This window comes from Camelus dromedarius, chromosome 16 (genome assembly GCF_036321535.1).
Source record: "Camelus dromedarius isolate mCamDro1 chromosome 16, mCamDro1.pat, whole genome shotgun sequence".
NCBI lineage: Eukaryota > Metazoa > Chordata > Mammalia > Artiodactyla > Camelidae > Camelus > Camelus dromedarius.
This window is the reverse complement of record NC_087451.1, coordinates 54,129,543-54,148,572: the sequence shown is the minus strand read 5'-3', so window position 1 is coordinate 54,148,572 and position 19,030 is coordinate 54,129,543. Positions and strand designations below refer to the sequence as shown.

The following is a 19,030-nucleotide window of genomic DNA, read 5'->3' as shown; positions in this document are numbered from 1 at the left end:
AAAAATACTGATTTGATTATTTTGATGCTTTAATATTTCTGTGAGCTAGTCCATTATTAGCTCATATTTACAAAGACAGCACCAGAAAGCTTCCAGTGGCATTTCCTAGCCTCTGTGTGGCATATGGTACCCACAGTGGGAGAGGGTCAGCTTGTAGAAGAAGGGAGGAGGAAGACAGGGGACCTAGAGAGCTGGTGTGCTCTGCAGAGAGAGGTAGGTGGGTAGTTAGTTACAGGAGAGTGGTTGACAAGACACTGGAGAGAGGTAGAGGGGTGGGGGGTGAGAGAAGGCTGGGAAGGAAGTTGAGGACCTACAAATCCTCAGCACCACCACCTGCACCACCTGGGTTGCTATTGTTAAAGTCACCAGGATCTCTTTACAGCTTAAGTGCAGTGGTGACTAAGTAAATTCAGTGTGCTCAAGTAGAACTTTTCAAGGAAGAGATTTTTCCCCAATGATGGCTCCTCCCCAGTCTCCCTCAACAGAGACCCCAGAACTCCTTTCCCTCCTCTGGGCCCCACTTTGATGGGATTCTGTGTAAAAGCACAAGGTCCATGTGTAGTGTCAGGACAGTGTCTCCCATGGAGCATCACCCCAAAAGGACTTAAGTGTAAGCCTGGCAGCCCTTGAGAAGCGTGTAAGTGCAGCAGAAGAGAAGACCCTGGAGAGCCTCCCGGAATGAGGAAGCCAGAGCTGGGTTCAAAAGCAGTTTCCTTGCTGTTTCTCAGCTCTCAGCTTCCTTGGGTTGGGGTGGGGGAGCCCAGGGGGGAGGTGCTGTGTGCAACTCTACCAGCTGGGGTCTATGGAGGAGCTGGACTCAGAATGTTGCCAAGTCCAAACTTGTTCTGCTCGCTGCATGCCAGGCCAATAAATCGGGAGACAAGGTGTTGGGGCAAGGAATAATGACTTTATTCGGAAAGCCGGCAGACCGAGAGGATGGCAGACGAGTGTCATGGAGAACAATCCGACTCCAGTCAGAATACAGGCTCCTTTTATACAAACAAAAACTGGGGAGGAGGTGTGGTTCGTTGTTGCAAACTTCTTGCTGCAGGAATTCTTTGTTCTTGTAGGTGTCCCTGTGGGTCAGGCCATGGTGTCCCTGTAAACCTCCAACAAGCAAAGGTTATTCTCTATTTTGCAACTTGCCAACTCTACATAAATGTAGAAGTGCTAACATCCTTAAAAGGTCAGAGCCCCTAGAATAGGCTCTCCTGTATATTTCAGGCTAAAGGCAACATTGTTTTACAAAAGGTGCACAGCTAGCAAAACAGCCTAGAAAGCAGGGCACAGTGGTTAAAACTAAAGGAACAGACCCAATATAGTCAGATTTGTTCTCCTTTATTACAAGAATTGGTAGTAAAAACACATACACATATGTCTCTGCCCTTTGGCGTCTCTAGGAGCCTAGTGATTCAAAAGTGTCCCCTCTGGGCCTTGGTGTATCTTGGAGGTGAGACCATCCCATTTCCTCTGACTCACCCGCCTGCTGCCGTATTCTGTGCTGTCTGTCCTAGGATTTTAGCATCTGTTCTTGTGTGAGAAGAAGAAACAGCTCCCTCGGGTAACAGCCTCTCTCTATCCTTCCTGCTATAATGTCAAGAGGGGGAGGTGTGTGTGTAGTGTGAGGTGTGTGCTTGTGGAATCCTCCAGAGAGAAAACAAAAGCTTCCCTGCTCTGTCGGCAGGATGTTTCCAGTTGACCATTCTAAGGACAGCTCTCATTTCTGCAACATGTTTGGCTTTCTCTGGGATAACGTTGTAGAGAGTTGAGTGAGAAAGGGACCTCACACTTAGCTCTACCCATGCATGAATGGCTTTATACACAGGATCTGATTTTTAAATGTGAATATGTACATTGTCATCTCCATTTTAGTTTAGGAGGGCCCAAATAATACGTGGCAGAGCCAGACTTGAACGCAACTCTGAATCCAAAATATCCACTCCTCCCCCCAGTAGTACCTTGCTGATTATGACATGCCGCACTGAGAGCTATACAAAGCAAATTACCCAACATTGTTTGGGACAGTGTGGTGAGACGTACGGGATGGCCGAACCCAGCTTCATGAGATGTTACACCAAGGCATGAGTGACCAATGAGGCGTTTTCATTGGATAGGTCCAGGAAGACAACATGTTACGACTGAGAAGGAGGACATCCTAAAGTCAGGTGGTGATTCTAGTCTGTGCTTGTGCATTATCGCTGCTGTTCTTTTTTACCCAACTTGGATTCCTGCTCCAAGCTAGTGATTCTCTACTCTGGCTGCACATAAGAATCACCTGAGGAGCTTTTACAAAATCCTGACGCCCCAGGCTGCTCTGAGAGACTGTGATTTAATTGGTTGGGGGTGGGACCTGGGCACTGATAGCTTTTACAAGTCCCCCAGGTGATTCTAATGTGCAGCCAGGGTTGAGAAGCAATCTTCTAAGACAGCCATGGGAAGAGTGTACAGGGAAGAGGCTAGCTTGCAGAAGAGCTTTACCTCTTTTGATGGTTTAATGGTAACAAGCTTGCTAATGATGTTTACCATGTAAGAAAGGGGGCCAGATGTCTGAATTAGTTGGAAAACTAATTGATTTCCTTGCAAAACAGGGTAACGTTTAGTATTGACAGGATGTAATCCTAGAATCTCTCAGAAGGGCGGTAAGGAAATCTCAGGCAGCCATTTCATCCATTCTGTTGGAATACTTGCAAATTGGAGAGTGAGAGTATTTATATAGACTAGGGACATTTAAAAACATGTTTATGCCGTCTGAGATGGCCTGCACTCTATGGAGTGTGCAATCTCCCTGAATAGATCTACTTTCATCTTAAAAAAATAAAAATAATTTTAAAGAAAGGAAAACTAATGGGCAACCAGAATAGCAGAAAGATTGGGTTTGCCCTTGGGGAAAAAGCAATTTCTGCCATTCCACAAGAACTCTGAGCCGCAGCCAGCCTGCCTTCCCACGTTCCCTCCTCTGAGGGTTTCCTGGCAGGTGTCATTCTCTCAGGATGACTGGAGGATGGATGTGCCTGCTGGTGGCAGCAAAAGCTTTTCCTGAGGAGGAAGGTGGGTCAACATATCAGATTTCAGTGTAGTTAACTGGCTCTTTTTATGACCCTAAATCCCTGTGTATTAGAACTAACCCTCTTTCTGGCTTCCCACTGCCTTCTCTCCTCTCCTGAGCAGCCTGGAGTCTCCCCGTCAAGGCCTGGTTCTACTGATGGCTCTCAGCCTCTCCCTTAGGGAGCAAGTGCATGCGCTCACTTTTTCCAGTGGTCTTCTCCCTCTGACTTAATGGATAAACCAGGACTGATGACACATCAGCACGGGATCTTTCTTTTGCTTCTTGGGTAATTGTCCTATTAACAGCTGTCCCAGGCAAAGAGGGGGGAGGAGGAGTGTTGTGGGGGAGGGAGGCGGGTAGCTTCCCCGGTGAAGATGGATACACCCTGGATTTCACAAGGTTAATCAGTGGGTTCTGCGAAGGAGGTTTGCACCTGCTCAGTTCAGACTTGACCTGGAACTCTAGACAGAGTAGAAGACAGTATTTCAATCTCCACCCTCCAAGGAAAATATTAAATATCCTGGACACCCACACCGTGCCAGGCCTAACCACCTGCTGCTGAGACTTTATTTGCACCTACATTCTCCTCAGCCCTTGCAATGGGCCAGAAATTGTTTTCCCCTTTTTCTTCCCATCTTTCTGTAACTGCTGAGCAGGAAATTTTTTCAAACTACCCTGTCGTTCTTTAATCCAATAATACAGTTTCTGATCCATCTCTCTCCCAGTTTACACTCACTTATTATACACATTTAAACACAGTCCCTGAAGCTGGGAGGCAAAAGAAAAGGAACAGGATAGTGTGGGCAAAAACAAAAGACTCTACACCTCTCCCAGCCCCTTCTCTAAGGATTAACATGGAGCCCCTCCTATTCTCAGAGCCTGCTGCTCTCTCCACAGCCAGGACCCCAGAAAGGAGAGAAAGGAAAGGAGAGGATGGACAAGAGCGCTATCTCAACAAAGCTATAAGCCATTAAAGTGACCAAATGAATTTAGGCTTTCAAAGTGTCATGAGAGTATCACATGTTATCTCCCCAGTGTGGCAGTCCCACCCACAAATGCCATTTCAGTGAATATTTATCTTGATTCTTGTAAGTCTTATATACACTACATGACTTTATTTCTTATCCCAGGCAGCTGGTACCCAGCTATGTAGCTCAAAAGAAACTTGGAAAATACAAATGGACTGTCCCACTGTTGGTGCTAAGGTTCCCTGACTCCCCATATAGGATTGCCCAGTTGTTGCTTTTTCAAAACTATGACAGGGTTTAAAATTGTTCTGTATTTGCTGTGTCAAACAGGTGGCCACTTTTAGTATGCAATTTTTCCTTCTGTCTTCTTAAAATAGTCTTGTATTTAAGCCTGGTAACTTTAGTCTACTCTTGATATCTTTTAATGCTGTGGTTTTAAAATATTTCCTTTTCAATCCCGTTGATACATTTTTAGTTACCAATCACACCTTAACTTCTTTCTTATCCAATGGTAGTATTTACCTTTGTGGTCTTATTCAGGGGCTGAATGATCAACCATTTTCTTGATAACATGCCATATTCTTCAAAATCACACTTCCTCCAAGTATTAGTTTCTGATTTTAACAGGAACTTAATTTTTTTAAAAGTTTACTTTTATTGTAGTGTAGCTGAGTTACAATGTTAGCTTCAGGTGTGCAGCAAAGTGATTCAGTTATACATATTTTTCAGATTCTTTTCCATTATGTTATTATAAGAAATTGAATATAGTTCCCTGTGCTATACAGTAGGTCCTTGTTGTTTATATATGGTAATATAATAGGAAATTTAAATCACAGGCCTACCTGCTTGAGTTCCCCTTCAATTAGTCAGCAAGTATTTATTGTGTCTACTAAGTTGCAGGCACTGTTCTAGGTGTTGAAAACTAAATAGCTGATGCACAAAACTCTAGTCCTTATGGAGTTTATATTCTAGCACTCCCTGGGAGACAAATAGTAAAATGAAAAAAATGAAGCACATTCTCTCTGAAAGGGTAACTGGCTCAGTTTTCTGACGATTCAATTAATGAATGCTGCTGTATACTTCTACATGGTGAAAGTCCTTAGTCTGTGAACTAACCCAAATGAAGCTGCCTAACTCTCCAGACACGTGATGGGCTCGATGTTCTCATCAAATGAGTTACCAGCTGGCCTTGTCCTTGGTTGTACAAGGACCAATGACTTGCCCGCTAGATTACGAGAGAGTCAAGAATTTGAGCCAATGCCTCCTTGTCCCACAGCTGGGAACAACAGCAGATTCAACATACTAAACTCAGTGACTGCCTAAAAGTGATCTCCGCACCAGCAGCATTAAAACTACCCTTGTGGTTTAATAAACAGTCAAGTTTATCATGCTGCCACCCCAAAATAAGGGTATCAGAATCTCTGGAGCAGTGCCTCAAAATTTGCCAGCTTCCCCAAGTGATGTTGGGGGTGAAATAATACTTGAAAAATCACAAAAGATGTTGCCGAGGTGAAACTGGAGAACACTAGAAACTGAGGAAATTTCCTGAAAAGCAAAACTAAGCTCCATGGGAGCTTGGCAGGGGAGACTAGAGAGAGGAAGAGCTCTTCCGGGTGTTTCTATCGTGACAAAAACACTGATTATGCCGTATCTCTTACACTCCCAATGTCCCACTACTGTCGTGGCAACCTGCCCGCAGGGCTGCTGCCACGATGCGACCCTTGCTCCAGACAAATAGTGCAACGGTCCCTGCCTGGCGAGGGGCGATATGCCAGGCCCGCATGGAGCGGAAGCTGGGGGAGCGGGTTCCGCTGCCAGCACCCAAGATGGCGGCACGGGCGTCCCCACATGCGAAACACATGCTCTGTGCCCCACCTCAGCCGCTCAGGTCTCACAGGACTTTTGCAAGTCATCGTGGGAACCCTCAAGGGGGGATTCCGCGCTCCGACGGCGATACCACCTCTTATTACTGGCCGTAAGCCCTTATACCCCCGCCAAACGATGCACTGGAAGCGCTCAGCTTGTTTCCTTTACTACGCGCCCAGCCTGTAATACCTCCTGCGGCCGGCGGACGGAGGAAGTCCAGAACGCCGGGAGACAGGCCCTTCGCCCCTTTTATTGGCCGGCCTACGCCGCGGGGTGGGCCTATATGTCCATTGGGCCGTGGACCTTGTCAGTCTTGGGAAATTGGTATAGGAAGGAGGAGGCACACTCAGCCCATTGGGCTCTCTCTGCTGTCAATCAAAGCGACATCCGGCGATGGCCGCGGTCTCGCCTCGTCGATTGGAGGAACGTGTTCCTGGGACGCGGAGGGCGGGCTTCCGAGTGAGGTGGAAAGAGGGGGCGGGAGGGAAGCAGAGGCTGGCGAGCTCTAGGCCGGCCGGCTGTGGCGGCGGCAAGGCCTGGACTCGGGTTGAGGGCCTGCTGTGGCGGCAGCGGCGGACGCCGAGCTCAGCAGCGGGTATCAGGCACATTCTTTTCCCTGACGGGAGGGGCGCAGCACCGTGGGGCAGAGGCTTATGGGGTGAAGGGCGGCGGGGTGGAGCTGAGGGGCAGGAGGCGGGAGCGGGCGGCCAAACCGAGTTCGTGTCGAGGCCAGGCCCTGGCCCTGGCGGGGAGGGGCCCAGAGGCCGCGGAGAAAGCCGGCTCCGGCGTGGGTTGGACTGGGGAGGGCTGAGGGCCTGAGAAGGCGTGGTGTTAGGCCCGGGCTTGGGAGCGGGGTGGGGCCACAGGGGCGGAGGGTGGGGTGGGGTTTGGCTGTAAGGGAGGGTCAAGGCCAGGAAAGTAGCACTTGTTCGCTGCTGTTCCAGAAGGCTAGAAGCCGAGGCGCCAGGAGCGGCATGGCGACTTGGTCCCAGCCGGACTCGGGTATCCGGGGCAGGGTGGGACCGGGCTCAGACCTGGCCTTACTCGGTCTTTAAGAGACCTTGTCCGGTTTCTTGTACTTAATTAGCTCTTGGGAGGTTTTAGTAATAAATTGTGTGAGAACTGGAGGGTAGCGTAAGCAGGAATTCTGGGTCGCAGTTGTGTTTACTCTAACCAGATAAGGGTGTGTGTGTGTGTGTGTGTGTGTGTGTGTGTGTAGATCCCACTTTAAGGGGGCGTGTGTGTGTGTATGTGTGTGGGTAGACCCCTCTTTTCCCTTTAGGGTTAAGTTGGTACATGGGTCACAACAGTGAAGACGAGAGAGCTATGTCTTAGTTTCTGAGGGTAATGGAAGCTCAAAAGTAGAGGCTAGAAACTGAAAGGCAGATTTACTCCCTCCCCACTTGGCTATCTGGGTTGAGGACTGGGTCATATCCTTCTGCTTTGGCTCAGAAGGTCAAGTGAATAAAAATAAAATTTGTCTATTCCAATTCAGGACCAAATAATCCTGCCTTAGGGCCCCCTCATCCCTGTTAGTACCCCTCATTTTTTTTTTTAATGTGAGTGATCGGAAAGGGAAATCAGATTTCAAAGTTGGGAAAACAAAAAGGCTTACTGTGATGTGGTGGTTGTCCTCTTGTCCTTTTACACTCTCACCCATTAATCTCCCTCCCCTTTAGAACTTAAAGGGACAAGAATTGTAGGCAGTTTTCTCGCGAGAGATGGGAAACTTTCTTTCAAGATAGGAAATGGACTTCTCAAGCTAAAAATAGAAGTGGGTAGTGTGTGTATGGGGTTGGGGGAGGGTTAGTAAATCAGACATGTAAAATATTTTGGATGCTCTGGGCATTATCAGCTTATCCAAAATGAGCTACCTTTTAAGATGTTGCAAGATTAATATCTAGAAACTAAGACCCTTTGTGAGCAATATCTTCCTTTCATAGTTGTCTGTAACAGGTTTTTGTTTTTGTTTCTCTGGGAGTATAATAATTGACTTATTTTTTAATAAAAAATAAAAGTGGCCTTTTAATGTGTTTTCTACCTTTTGCCTTGATCATGGCATGAAAATTATGGAATCTTATTCTCTTGCTTTTTTGATTGCTATTGCAGGTTTCTCTGGAAACCCCCCTGGTAAGTGTGGAGGAGGCGGGACACTCTGACCCAAGACAAAAGGCCTGTAGCTCCAGCCAAAGAAAATAAACCTTAGGAGGGAGAAGGAAAAAAAAAATCCATCAGCTGTTCCTGAGAACAGCCTGCATTGGAATCTACAGAGAGAGGCCAGCTAACGTGAGTGAGGAAGTGACTGTATGTGGACTGTGGAGACAGTGAGTCACGTGGGCCCTGAGGGCCTGGACTGGGTTAGGAACAGTTGTACTTTCAGAGGTGAGGTATCAAGAAGGGAAAAGTGAATGTGGTCTGGAGTGTGGCCTTGGATCCAAGGGGTGTGCTTTCATCTGAGGCCATCAAGGAGCTGCCAGGGTGGGGTACAGAGTTTGGCACTGAGGCGGGTAACTTGCTGGCTGGAGCAGCAGAGCAGTGGCCTTGATTTATCTTTTGGAAGATTTAAAAACCAAAAAGCATAAACATTCTGGTCCTTCAGCAATGCTTTCTCTGAAGAAATACTTTACGGAAGGACTCCTCCAGTTCACCATTCTGCTCAGTTTGATTGGGGTGCGGGTGGACGTGGATACTTACCTGACCTCACAGCTCCCCCCGCTCCGGGAGATCATCCTGGGGCCCAGTTCTGCCTATACTCAGACCCAGTTCCACAACCTGAGGAATACCTTGGATGGCTATGGTATCCACCCCAAGAGCATAGACCTGGACAATTACTTCACTGCCCGGCGGCTCCTCAGTCAGGTGAGGGCCCTGGACAGGTTCCAGGTGCCGACCACTGAGGTTAACGCCTGGCTGGTCCACCGGGATCCGGAGGGGTCTGTCTCTGGCAGCCAGCCTAGCTCAGGCCTCACCCTCGAGAGTTCCAGTGGTCTCCAAGATGTGACCGGCCCAGACAACGGGGTGCGAGAAAGCGAAACGGAGCAGGGATTCAGTGAAGATTTGGAGGATTTGGGGGCTGTGGCCCCTCCAGTCAGTGGAGACTTAACCAAAGAGGTTAGTGGCTACATGGAGGGATGGGTGGGAAGGATCTGTGGTTGGGGGGATGGGCTGGTCCTGAAGGAGTGTGGTCATAATACTAACCCCTGTAAAGAACCAGAGAGGTTGCAGGGGGATTTCAGGCGTTGTTCTTTAATAAGAATGGGCTGAATTGTCTGATGGATTGGGGGCTGGGAGCATTTTCCTTGTGTTGAACCATTGACCTACCTCTAAATGTACTGTCAGGGCAGTAGGAGGTTCCTAGAACATGCCTGTGTGTTTACTGCTTAGATTTCAACATGACTCCTGGAGGCCTGGTGTGGGGGAGGGAATCATGTTGTGATGGGCTTTGATGCAGTGTGTATCTGTTGCTAAGACACAAATATTTTGTGGACTGTTGCCTTGTACCTCCCCCCATATCAAAACACACATATGTATCCTGACGTTCTCCTCCTTTGTGGTCAGGCCTGTTGTTGTAAGGTCCTGATAAGTCGGCTCTCCTGGGCCTGAGCCAAGGGGTAGATTTAGATAGTTATTCTTGGCCAGGAGAGGGCCAAAGCTCCCTTTTTTTGCTAAAGGCTCACTGCAGGGCATAGGGATGGGAGCTAGAAGAGAAGCTGCGTTCTGCTGCTGAAGTCAGCTTGCTTTGAGCTGTTAGACATCTTAACTCCTTACATGTGGCTGGCATACTGTTTTGGGCAGAAGGTGATGCATTTGTCTTTAATGATGTTAAATGGCGTCTGCTTTCCCTGCCCCACCAATGTAATAAGACTGCTATGAGCTCTGTGTTTGGCCTTGGCTTGCGACTCAGTGTTAAGAAACTTCAAAAAAGGTCCACTGTTCTTGCCTGTCTGTTAGGGAAAGAGGAGGCTGGATTGCACTGGGCTGGGTTTTCCAAAGCTGAGTCTTGTGTGGGGATGGGGTAGATGTTTGGGAAGAGGGGATGTGGAGGTATTTAAAAAGTTTTACAGATGCTGTAGAACTTGGCTTTTTCTGCCTACCAGTCAGACCAGATTTTGCCCTTCATCCTGTGTTCGAGCCCATTCCTGAGCTCAGTTCTCAGAATGTTAGTGACTGTCAGTGTGTGACTTCTCTGGGCCAGTGGTCCTTAACTGGAGGTGACTTTTGCCCCTTACGGGACATGTGGCAGTATCTAGAGACGGTTTTGGTTGTCACAACTGGAGAAGGTGCTGTTGGCATCTAGTGGGGAGAGGCATGGGATGCCACTAAATTTCCTAAAAAGCATAGGACAGCCCCCAGATGAGAGACTGATCTGGCCCCAAGTGTCAGTAGTGCCAGGGTTGCTTTATGCTCAGCTGGCTTATACTGGAATTACTTTGAGAGAGACTAGAATCACCTGAGTATGGGAGCCATTAACAGTCCTTACCTTTCAGTGTGTCTATTCTGAGATTCTAACAGTGCCCCTGGGAACTTTACATCTCTTCTGCTTCCTCTGTTCTTTTTCCTTCAAATGGGCCCCAGTCTTGGTACAGTGATCTGAAGAAGTATGCCTTCCAGCCTCCTCTTCCATCCTCCTGCCCCATGGTAGCTCCTTGAGGGGCAGGTATGACTGGGCTTGGGAATCCTACTTGTGGACCTTCATTCCTCTTCCTGCAGGGACCTCTCCTGGGATAGGATGGGATGTTGTGAATATAATTGTTTGGGGTGGAGTCGGATGGGATGGTACTTCGACCTTGCTTCCCTCTGTTTGTTGGCCTTTTTGAAGGTTGTGCTTTGACTGACCCCAAGTCTTCATTGCTCCCTGTGAGGGCTGGAGGTAGGTCAGCATTAGGGGCCCAGGCTAGGTATGGGGGAAGGGAGGATTATTATGTGTCTGGAACAACATTTCCTCAGCAACTCAGGGATAAAAATACCCAGGTCCAGAGCATGTGACAGGCACTGCTGGAGCTGGTATTATCCCCAGGGTGGCAGCTCTCCCCTGCTGCCAGGCCTGTTCGATGGACAGCTATAGCCCAGGCCCTTGTCAGGGATAGGATTCCCCTCGAGGTTGGCACTCTGCCCAGAGCAGGGGGGTGGCCTGTGTACAGCTCTTTGCAGGCGAGGGGGAGCGCTCTGCGACCGAGAACATACTGTCCCTGACCTGACCTTAGGCTCAAGGGGAGCAGCAGTGAGGATGGGAGCTGGAATTGTGACCTTGCATCTGTCAGGGGCTTCTTTCCTGCTTTAGAGATGTGAGCCAGGGCTCAGGTAGAGAGTGCTCATGAACAAAGCGTGGGGTAAGGAGAGTGGGGGACACATTTGTGTCCAGGACGTTGTGGAGCACCTGTCTCCTTCAGTGCTGGCCTTCAGGCCTGTGTCGCCTTCTTCTTGCCTGGGGCTAGACCTGGCCGGCACTGTCACATCGCTGCATGTGGAAAGATGGCTTTCCCTCTTCCTCTCTTCTGGCCTGTTGTAGGGTGACAAATCCCCTGGCTCCTAGTGGATCTGGGTGCACTGGGTTCCTGCCCAGCTTAGCTTTGATCCTTGGGCTTGAGGACAACTGGCCACAGCCCTCCTGAGGACTGGGAAAACTACTTCCACTTCCAGGGAAGAACTTAGATTCCCGGAGAAGCTGTGGGGAGGAGTGTCTGCCCAGTCCTGAGTGGGCTGGGTAAGCAGGATGCGACAGGAGGGAGAGTGGCACCCCTTCCCCCCAGGGCTCTCTCACTGCGCCACCCCGGCTGGCTGACTGGGCTGGGTGGGGCTGCCCGCCCCTGGGTGCGTCTCCTTGAGGAGACGGAGGCGGCCCAGGGATGGGCTGGTTCCTTGCGGCAGCTTCTCCAGCTGCCCTGGTGCAGAGATTGGCTCCCGGCGGCAGCTAGGTAACAGGCGGTGGGAGGGGATTGGCTCCTTCCGCATCTCCAGCGGAGACTTGGGGGAGGAGATTGGCTCTCGTCGCAGCCTAGGTAACGACAGTGGGAGGGGATTGGCTCTTTCCGCAGCCCAGCTGCTGACCTGGGGGAGGGGATTGGCTCTCTGCAGCCTCAGCAGTGACCTGCGGGGTGGGAGGGGGAGGGGATTGGCTCCTTGCTGCAGCCTAGGTAACAAGTTTGGGGGGCGTGGGGAGGGGGAGAGAGGGAGGAGCGGGAGGATAGGCCCAGGAGGGAGCTTGCTTTCCTCTGCAGCTTGAGCACGGAGCATGGGGTGGGAGTCCCATCTCACTGCAGCCTCTGCGGTGAGCTCAGGGTGGGGGCTGCCGGGCGCCTGAGTGGAACTGGGGTTGTGAGGTGGGAGGGGGCTGCTTCAGGATGGAGGAAGGGGGCTGGGCTGGGCCGCCCAGGCAGCAGCACGGGTGGGGCACCCTCCTCAGGCCCCTCGGAGCTAGCAAGGGGCCACCCTTCCAGCCTGGTGCGCTCCCTGCAAGCCAAGAGCTACTTGCAGCCCCCTGTTCGGCTGCCCGGCACCGGCTGCCCTGGGGCTCACCTCGCAGACCATGACCCGCCTGGACCGAAGCTCTCACAGTGGTGGGGACCATGCCAAAGGGAGCCGGCCCCTTAACTCTTTGGTGGCTGGTCACCGGGTGGCCCAGCCCCCCTCTGCTCCTGGGTCCAGGGCTTCTGTTCAGGTTGGTGTATGTGGGGAGACTACAGGGAGAGGTACATCTGGGAGGTCTCAGGATCAGGGAGGGTTATGGTGGGAAAGGGATACCTGGGCAGGGCTAGGGAGGTGGGGCTAAGCTAAGGATTTTGCTTTCTGGAAAGTATGTCTTTTAACCTCTGAATGGAAGGCAGCAGTTTACGGTTTCTTCAGCCACAGCGGGCAGCATGTATAGGAAGCCCAAATGTCTCTTACTTATTGGGGTTCTAGGCTGGTGGTAGTGGGGGTGGCAGTTGGAGCAGGAACTGATCAGGAGCTGCCAGGGTAGAGTAGGAGGAAGGCATTTTGGTGCCCATGGTGGCAGTTGTGGCTGGGCGGTGATGGGGGCTATGTCCTTGAGTGGGTTGACTGATGGGAGTCAGTGAGTCCTGGGGTGTGGTAAGGGAGTGAGCACTGGTGTGAGGGGACACTGTGGGGCTGGCCTTGGCAGGGGTGGGGTGCCCAGTGAGGATCATCTGACTGCCTGAGGCTCTCCTGGGATTGAGGCAGCTTGCTGGCATCAGCTGAGAGTGGGCATTCTGGCAGGGATGGATCTTGAGGTGAGCCTGGGCTTTAGTAGTTGTGGGTGTTCAGCCTTACTCCTGCCTCAGCCAGGGAGTAGGGAATGGCTGTAGGAAGGGCTGGAGACAGCCTGTGGTTGTCATTGGTTGCATCAGGTGGTTGCAAATGCAGGGATTTTCCTCTCCAGTCCACCCCACCCCTTTATGCAAATGAAATGGCACCATAGGCTGATGCAAGCCTGGCCACCACGAAGCAATTCTGCGTGACAGTTCCCCCTTGCTTGCCATGGCCAGCTTCCTACAAATCAAGTTTTAAGGGATTCCCGTTCCTGAAATGAGAAGTGTCTCCTGATTCTCCCTTCCTTCTTGAGCAGTGGTGAGATGGCCCTGCCTTTTGGCCTGGCTGTGTCTCTGGTCCAGATCTTAAGCCCACAGACCTGTATAGTGGTGGTCATACTAGTGGTTTTGCTAGCTCTTTTTTTTTCTTTTTTGGAGGCTGGTCTCTGGAAATGGATGAATGAAGCCTTGCTAGTATGGAGGGGCCAGGGGCTAGAGGCTGGCAGGTATAGAATGGGAGGGGCCTCACCCCGGAGTAATCAGAGTGATGCTAGGAGGGACCTCTGAGGGAAAGGACAGGGAGGAGTCCCTAGACCCCAGAGCTAAAGTCGCGGTCATCTGTCTTTCAGGACATAGATCTGATTGACATCCTTTGGCGGCAGGATATTGACCTGGGGGCTGGGCGTGAGATTTTTGACTACAGTCATCGCCAGAAGGAGCAAGATGTGGATAAGGAACTGCAAGATGGAGCAGAGCAGGAGGACACTTGGCCAAGCGAGGGTGCAGAAGCTCTGGCACGAAATCTGCTAGTGGATGGAGAGACTGGGGAGAGCTTCCCTGCACAGGTACTCCCAGCTCTGCTCACTTCTAGAAACTTCTTTTTAGAGAAAAGTTGTGTCTGTGAGATGGGCCTGAATGTATACGTTGGGTTGGGTCTCTAAATCACAGTGAGTGGACTGAGGAATCGGGCAGGGAAGAGCAGCAGAAGCACAGGGGCCACGCCTCGTAACGAACTGCACGCTGGAGGCAGAGTGCCTAGCAGCTTTCTGCTTGCATCAGGACTCTTCCTCTCACTCTGTTCTCTCCTGAAGTTTGGGACTCAGGGCTAGCTGATAGCCTAGGAACAGAGAGAGAGTGTAGGCCTGCGACCACGCAGGTCCTCCTTTAAGCTTCCCTTTGGAAAGGCTGGGAAAGAGGCTTCAGCCCACAGGCAGTCAAGGCCCAGGTCAGTCAGACTTACAGTTGCTGTTGCCACAGGTGCCTGGTGGGGAGGACCAGACAGCCCTGTCCCTGAAAGAGTGCCTTAGGCTGGTGGAGGCCACCTGCCCCTTTGGGGAGAATGCTGAGGTGAGCAGGACTCCAGGGAGAGCCCACTGAGCCAGCAGGGCAGCCTGCACATGGTGTGTCTCTCTGTGACTGTCTAAGGGGCCAGCTCTTGGTGCTGGCCTCCTCCTGGCTGCTGGGGGTGAGTTCAGAGGAAGGAAGGATCAGGACCTTAAGTAGTCTCTGGGAGGTGAGCAGAAAGTAGTCTTTCCTTCTCCCCTGTTAAACCCTCTGTGTTTTGCCTTAGTTTCCAGCAGACATTTCCAGCATAACAGAAGCAGTGCCTAGTGAGAGTGAGCCCCCAGGTCTTCAGAACAACCTTTTGTCTCCTCTCCTGACTGAGACTGAGTCGCCGTTTGATTTGGAACAGCAGTGGCAAGATCTCATGTCCATCATGGAAATGCAGGTAGGATTATCAGGACTGGGCACAAATCTAACTCCATGTGGGGTATCTTTATACTCAGTTGCTTTTTCACTTTTATGAAAAGAGGAGCCTCTCTGATGCATAGGAAAGTAGGGACTCTGGTAACTGTCCAGGCGTCTCCTTGGGGCAGTAGGGCCTGGGGTCAGGATTGGGGTCTGGGTTAAAGCCCCAGGGCTGAGCTTCTAAAGCAGGTGCACCTTCTTCCTTTCCCTTCAGGCAGATTATCACTTGGCCGGGTGCTTCCAAGGTTTAGCATTAATAAGAGCTGACATGCCTGCAGTGCCTTACAGTACAACCCTTGTCATCTCACTTGGCCCTCACAATCATCTAGTCAGCCCTTTATTATTTTAAAGGTGAGGACATTGAATTTCAAAGAGAGGTTGAGTGAAATGCTCCTGGTCACACAGCAAGTGGTGCAGCTAGGCTTTCTCACTCCAAGGCTGCGTGTTCCTTTCACTGTGCTGATTTTGTAGTAAAGAGGTAGTCAGTATTAGGTGTTTTCTTCTTCTCCCTCCGTTATGGGGGAATCTGGCCAAACATGACCTGGAACTGATCAGTCGTGTGTTAGGGTAGGATCTGCAGGGAGGAACCCGACTCTGCCAGGCCTGACGGATCAAGTGGGGCCAGGAGCTGATGCCATGGGCTCTGGTTTCCAGTCTCCTGCCTTTACTCCCATGCAGCCATGCCAGTGTTGGGTGCCTGCTAGTGTGAGCCCCCAGCCACACCTGAGTGAATGGTGATGCTCTTCTCCCCTCCCAGGCCATGGAAGTGAACACATCAACAAGTGAAATCCTGTATAATGCCCCTCCTGGAGACCCACTGAGCACCAACTACAGCCTTGCCCCCAACACTCCCATCAATCAGAATGTCAGCCTGCATCAGGCATCCCTGGGGGGCTGCAGCCAGGACTTCTCACTCTTCAGCCCCGAGGTGGAGAGCCTGCCTGTGGCCAGCAGCTCCACACTGCTCCCTCTGGTCCCCAGCAATTCCACCAGCCTCAACTCCACCTTTGGCTCCACCAACCTGGCAGGGCTCTTCTTTCCGGCCCAGCTCAACAGCACAGCCAACGACACAGCAGTCCCTGAGCTGCCTGACCCGCTGGGGGGTCTTTTAGATGAAGCCATGCTGGATGAGATCAGCCTGATGGACCTGGCCATTGAAGAAGGCTTTAACCCCGTGCAGGCCTCCCAGCTTGAAGAAGAATTTGACTCTGACTCAGGCCTTTCCTTGGACTCCAGCCATAGCCCTTCCTCCCTGAGCAGCTCTGAAGGCAGCTCTTCCTCCTCCTCTTCCTCTTCCTCCTCCTCCTCCTCCACTTCTTCCTCAGCCTCTTCCTCCTTTTCTGAGGAGGGTGCCGTTGGCTACAGCTCTGACTCTGAGACCTTGGATCTGGAAGAGGCCGAGGGCGCTGTGGGCTACCAGCCCGAGTATTCCAAGTTCTGCCGCATGAGCTACCAGGATCCGTCTCAGCTCTCCTGCCTGCCCTACTTGGAGCACGTGGGCCACAATCACACGTACAACATGGCGCCCAGTGCCCTCGACTCTGCTGACCTGCCACCACCCAGTGCCCTCAAGAAAGGCAGCAAGGAGAAGCAGGCTGACTTCCTGGACAAGCAGATGAGCCGGGATGAGCATCGAGCCCGAGCCATGAAGATCCCCTTCACCAATGACAAGATCATCAACCTGCCGGTGGAGGAATTCAACGAGCTGCTGTCCAAATACCAGTTGAGTGAGGCCCAGCTGAGCCTCATCCGTGACATCCGGCGCCGCGGCAAGAACAAGATGGCGGCGCAGAACTGCCGCAAGCGCAAGCTGGACACCATCCTGAACCTGGAGCGCGACGTGGAGGACCTGCAGCGCGACAAAGCCCGACTGCTGCGGGAGAAGGTGGAGTTTCTCCGCTCCCTGCGGCAGATGAAGCAGAAGGTCCAGAGCCTGTACCAGGAGGTGTTTGGGCGGCTTCGGGATGAGAACGGGCGGCCCTACTCGCCCAGCCAGTACGCGCTCCAGTACGCCGGGGACGGCAGCGTCCTCCTCATTCCCCGCACCTTGGCCGACCAGCAGGCCCGGCGGCAGGAGAGGAAGCCAAAGGACCGGAGAAAGTGAGCCTGGGGAGGAAGGGGGGTTGACGCTCACCAAGATGGAAACTGGAGAAGGGCTGGGCCTGGACCTGGACCTACAGCGGGGACTTTAATGCCTTCTTATCCAATAGATCTTCTCAGATGGGATGACTGCGGGTCAGCGGACAGGAAGAGGCAGGCGCAGGCGCTGTCTGGCTCAGCTTCCCCCACTGTGGGAGGGGGTGGAAGTGGCCAGACCATTTGGGTGGACAGGGTCCTCGCCCCTACCCGTTTCCTTTGAGGGAAGGGTGGTGCTGGCATTGCTGGAGGCCAACAAAAGGGAAGGAAGGGACTTGGGAGAGGAGAGGAGGAAAGTAGTAGAAAGTCTCATTCCTGGAAGGAAGGAATAAAAAAAAAAAAAAAAAACCCAAAAAATCAAAGCGGGAGGAAAATCACAGGGCAGGTTAAGGTTGGCTCTCGCCAGGATTCCAGGCTGCAGGTTTTAAGTGGGACTAAGTCATTGATGTGAGTAAACCCCACTTAACCCCAGCGGAGGGTGGAACACGGTGGGTTCTGGGAGGTGGCGGGGCTGTGAACTCTTTCTGTTCCTGCACTTTGGTAAACCTGAAGGGAGTTCTTGGATATCTCCTGTGAGGTTACAGTCATAGGGGAGCCACTGGGACCCAACACTGGCTTGGAGGGTTAGGGTCAAAGGTTAGAGTGAACAGGAAAGGGTCATGAGGCCCCGTGTTGCAGCAGCCCCAACACCAAGCATGTCACTCACTGCCCTGCCGTCCGTCTTACGTGCCCAGTCAGCCCCGAGCTGAGGCTCCCGCGTCTCCATCAGAGCCTGCATGCGAACGCTGTTCCTTCCCGCCCACGTGCCCCCACTCCTCACTGGCTGCCTGGAGCTCTTCTGCAGCTGGGTTGCTGGCAGAGCCCCTAGTGCTGGGCCTGCAGCCTCTTGGGGGCTGCTCTGAGGCAGGGGGATGTGGAGAAGCCAGGCAGTATTCAGCACAACACTGGGGAGTGACCCTGCCCTCAGGCCTCCCCTACCAACAACTGGGCTTGTCACTGGAAAAAAGAAACTATGAAACCCAGCAGCAACAACAAAAACTAATTCTCTTAGAGTTTCTTGCGCTTTGATTTTTTTAGGGCTTGAGCCCTGTTTCACTTATAGGGTCTAGAATGCTTGTGTTGAGTAAAAAGGAGATACCCCAATATTCAAAGCTGCTAAATGTTCTCTTTGCCATAAAGACTCCGTGTAACCATGTGAACACTTGGGATTTTTCTCCTCTGTCCCGAGGTCTCCGTCTGCTTTCTTTTTTGGGTTTCTTTCTAGGAAAATGAGAAGTGCATGTAATGGGGGCTGAGGGTACCCCTCCCGTAGGCTCTTGGCCACAGGCAGTTTCTCGGCACCCCCAGCTTAGTAAGGGCTCCTGGAGGACTGCCTAGGGGAGGCAGAGAGGGGAGTGCCAAGATGGCCAGGTGGTTCCAGGACCACAGTGTCTTTATTTCTGTTTGCCACTGCTGCCCCTACTCGTGCCTGGCTCTGGAGCATTGTCTGCCCAGATCAGCAGGAGTGAGTTGAAGTGGGGGAAGCACTGATTCTTCTCCCCACTGCGGGGGTGGGGGGAATTCTAAATGAGCAGTAGGGATAGAAGGCATGAGCCTGGAAAGTGCTTTTATAAATTATTTTCCTTGTAGATTTTATTTTTAATTTATCTCTGTGACCTGCCAGGGAGAGGAGAGAGAGAGATGCTGTGAGCACATGACAAAATAAAATAAAATAAAATGGATGATTCATTCTCAAGTGCAGTTTTTCCCTACTTTGAATTTAAGTTGAGAGTAAAGGAAACAGGCCCCATGAGGGACAGGACTGGTCATTGTGTGGCTAAGGCAGAGCTCTCTTGGGAAGGTGGGTGGAGAGCAGGGGAGGTTGGCAATGAAGAATTTAGAAAGGCAAAAGAAAAGGTTTAAATAGTGTCAAACCTTCCAATCAGGTGTTACGTACCTTTTTGCAGGGTTTGCCAGCTGAATCCTTTTAGAGGAAGGATTCAGAATCTTTTTGGCCTTTCTGATAGGACTAGGTGAGG

General features: G+C 51.5%; 1 protein-coding gene across 6 annotated transcripts; it reads left to right on the top strand.

Annotated features, from left to right (window-relative positions):
* Positions 1–6,326: 6,326 nt before the first annotated feature.
* NFE2L1 (NFE2 like bZIP transcription factor 1) lies at positions 6,327–18,740 on the top strand. 6 transcript variants are annotated; one of them, XM_064495984.1, is made up of 6 exons: positions 6,327–6,475; positions 7,990–8,991; positions 13,790–13,972; positions 14,385–14,474; positions 14,698–14,856; positions 15,634–18,740. In XM_064495984.1, exons 2-6 carry the CDS (start codon positions 8,482–8,484, stop codon positions 16,978–16,980), a joined length of 2,289 nt encoding a protein of 762 aa, XP_064352054.1. In that variant the 5' UTR covers positions 6,327–6,475; positions 7,990–8,481; the 3' UTR covers positions 16,981–18,740. The 6 variants fall into 6 exon arrangements, with proteins under 6 accessions (XP_064352054.1, XP_031324108.1, XP_064352055.1 ...); XM_031468248.2 differs by having other exon boundaries at positions 13,757–13,972; XM_031468247.2 differs by lacking the exon at positions 6,327–6,475 and adding an exon at positions 6,767–6,882 and having other exon boundaries at positions 13,757–13,972.
* The last annotated feature ends 290 nt before the right edge of the window (positions 18,741–19,030 follow it).

Bases quoted from the DNA above. Each gene is read 5' to 3' on its own strand.
- NFE2L1 (XM_031468248.2), top strand. From the start codon at position 8,482: ATGCTTTCTCTGAAGAAATACTTTACGGAAGGACTCCTCCAGTTCACC. The intron at 8,992-13,756 runs GTTAGTGGCTAC...TCTGTCTTTCAG, and splicing joins GTGGAGACTTAACCAAAGAG to GACATAGATCTGATTGACAT. The intron at 13,973-14,384 runs GTACTCCCAGCT...CTGTTGCCACAG, and splicing joins GGGAGAGCTTCCCTGCACAG to GTGCCTGGTGGGGAGGACCA.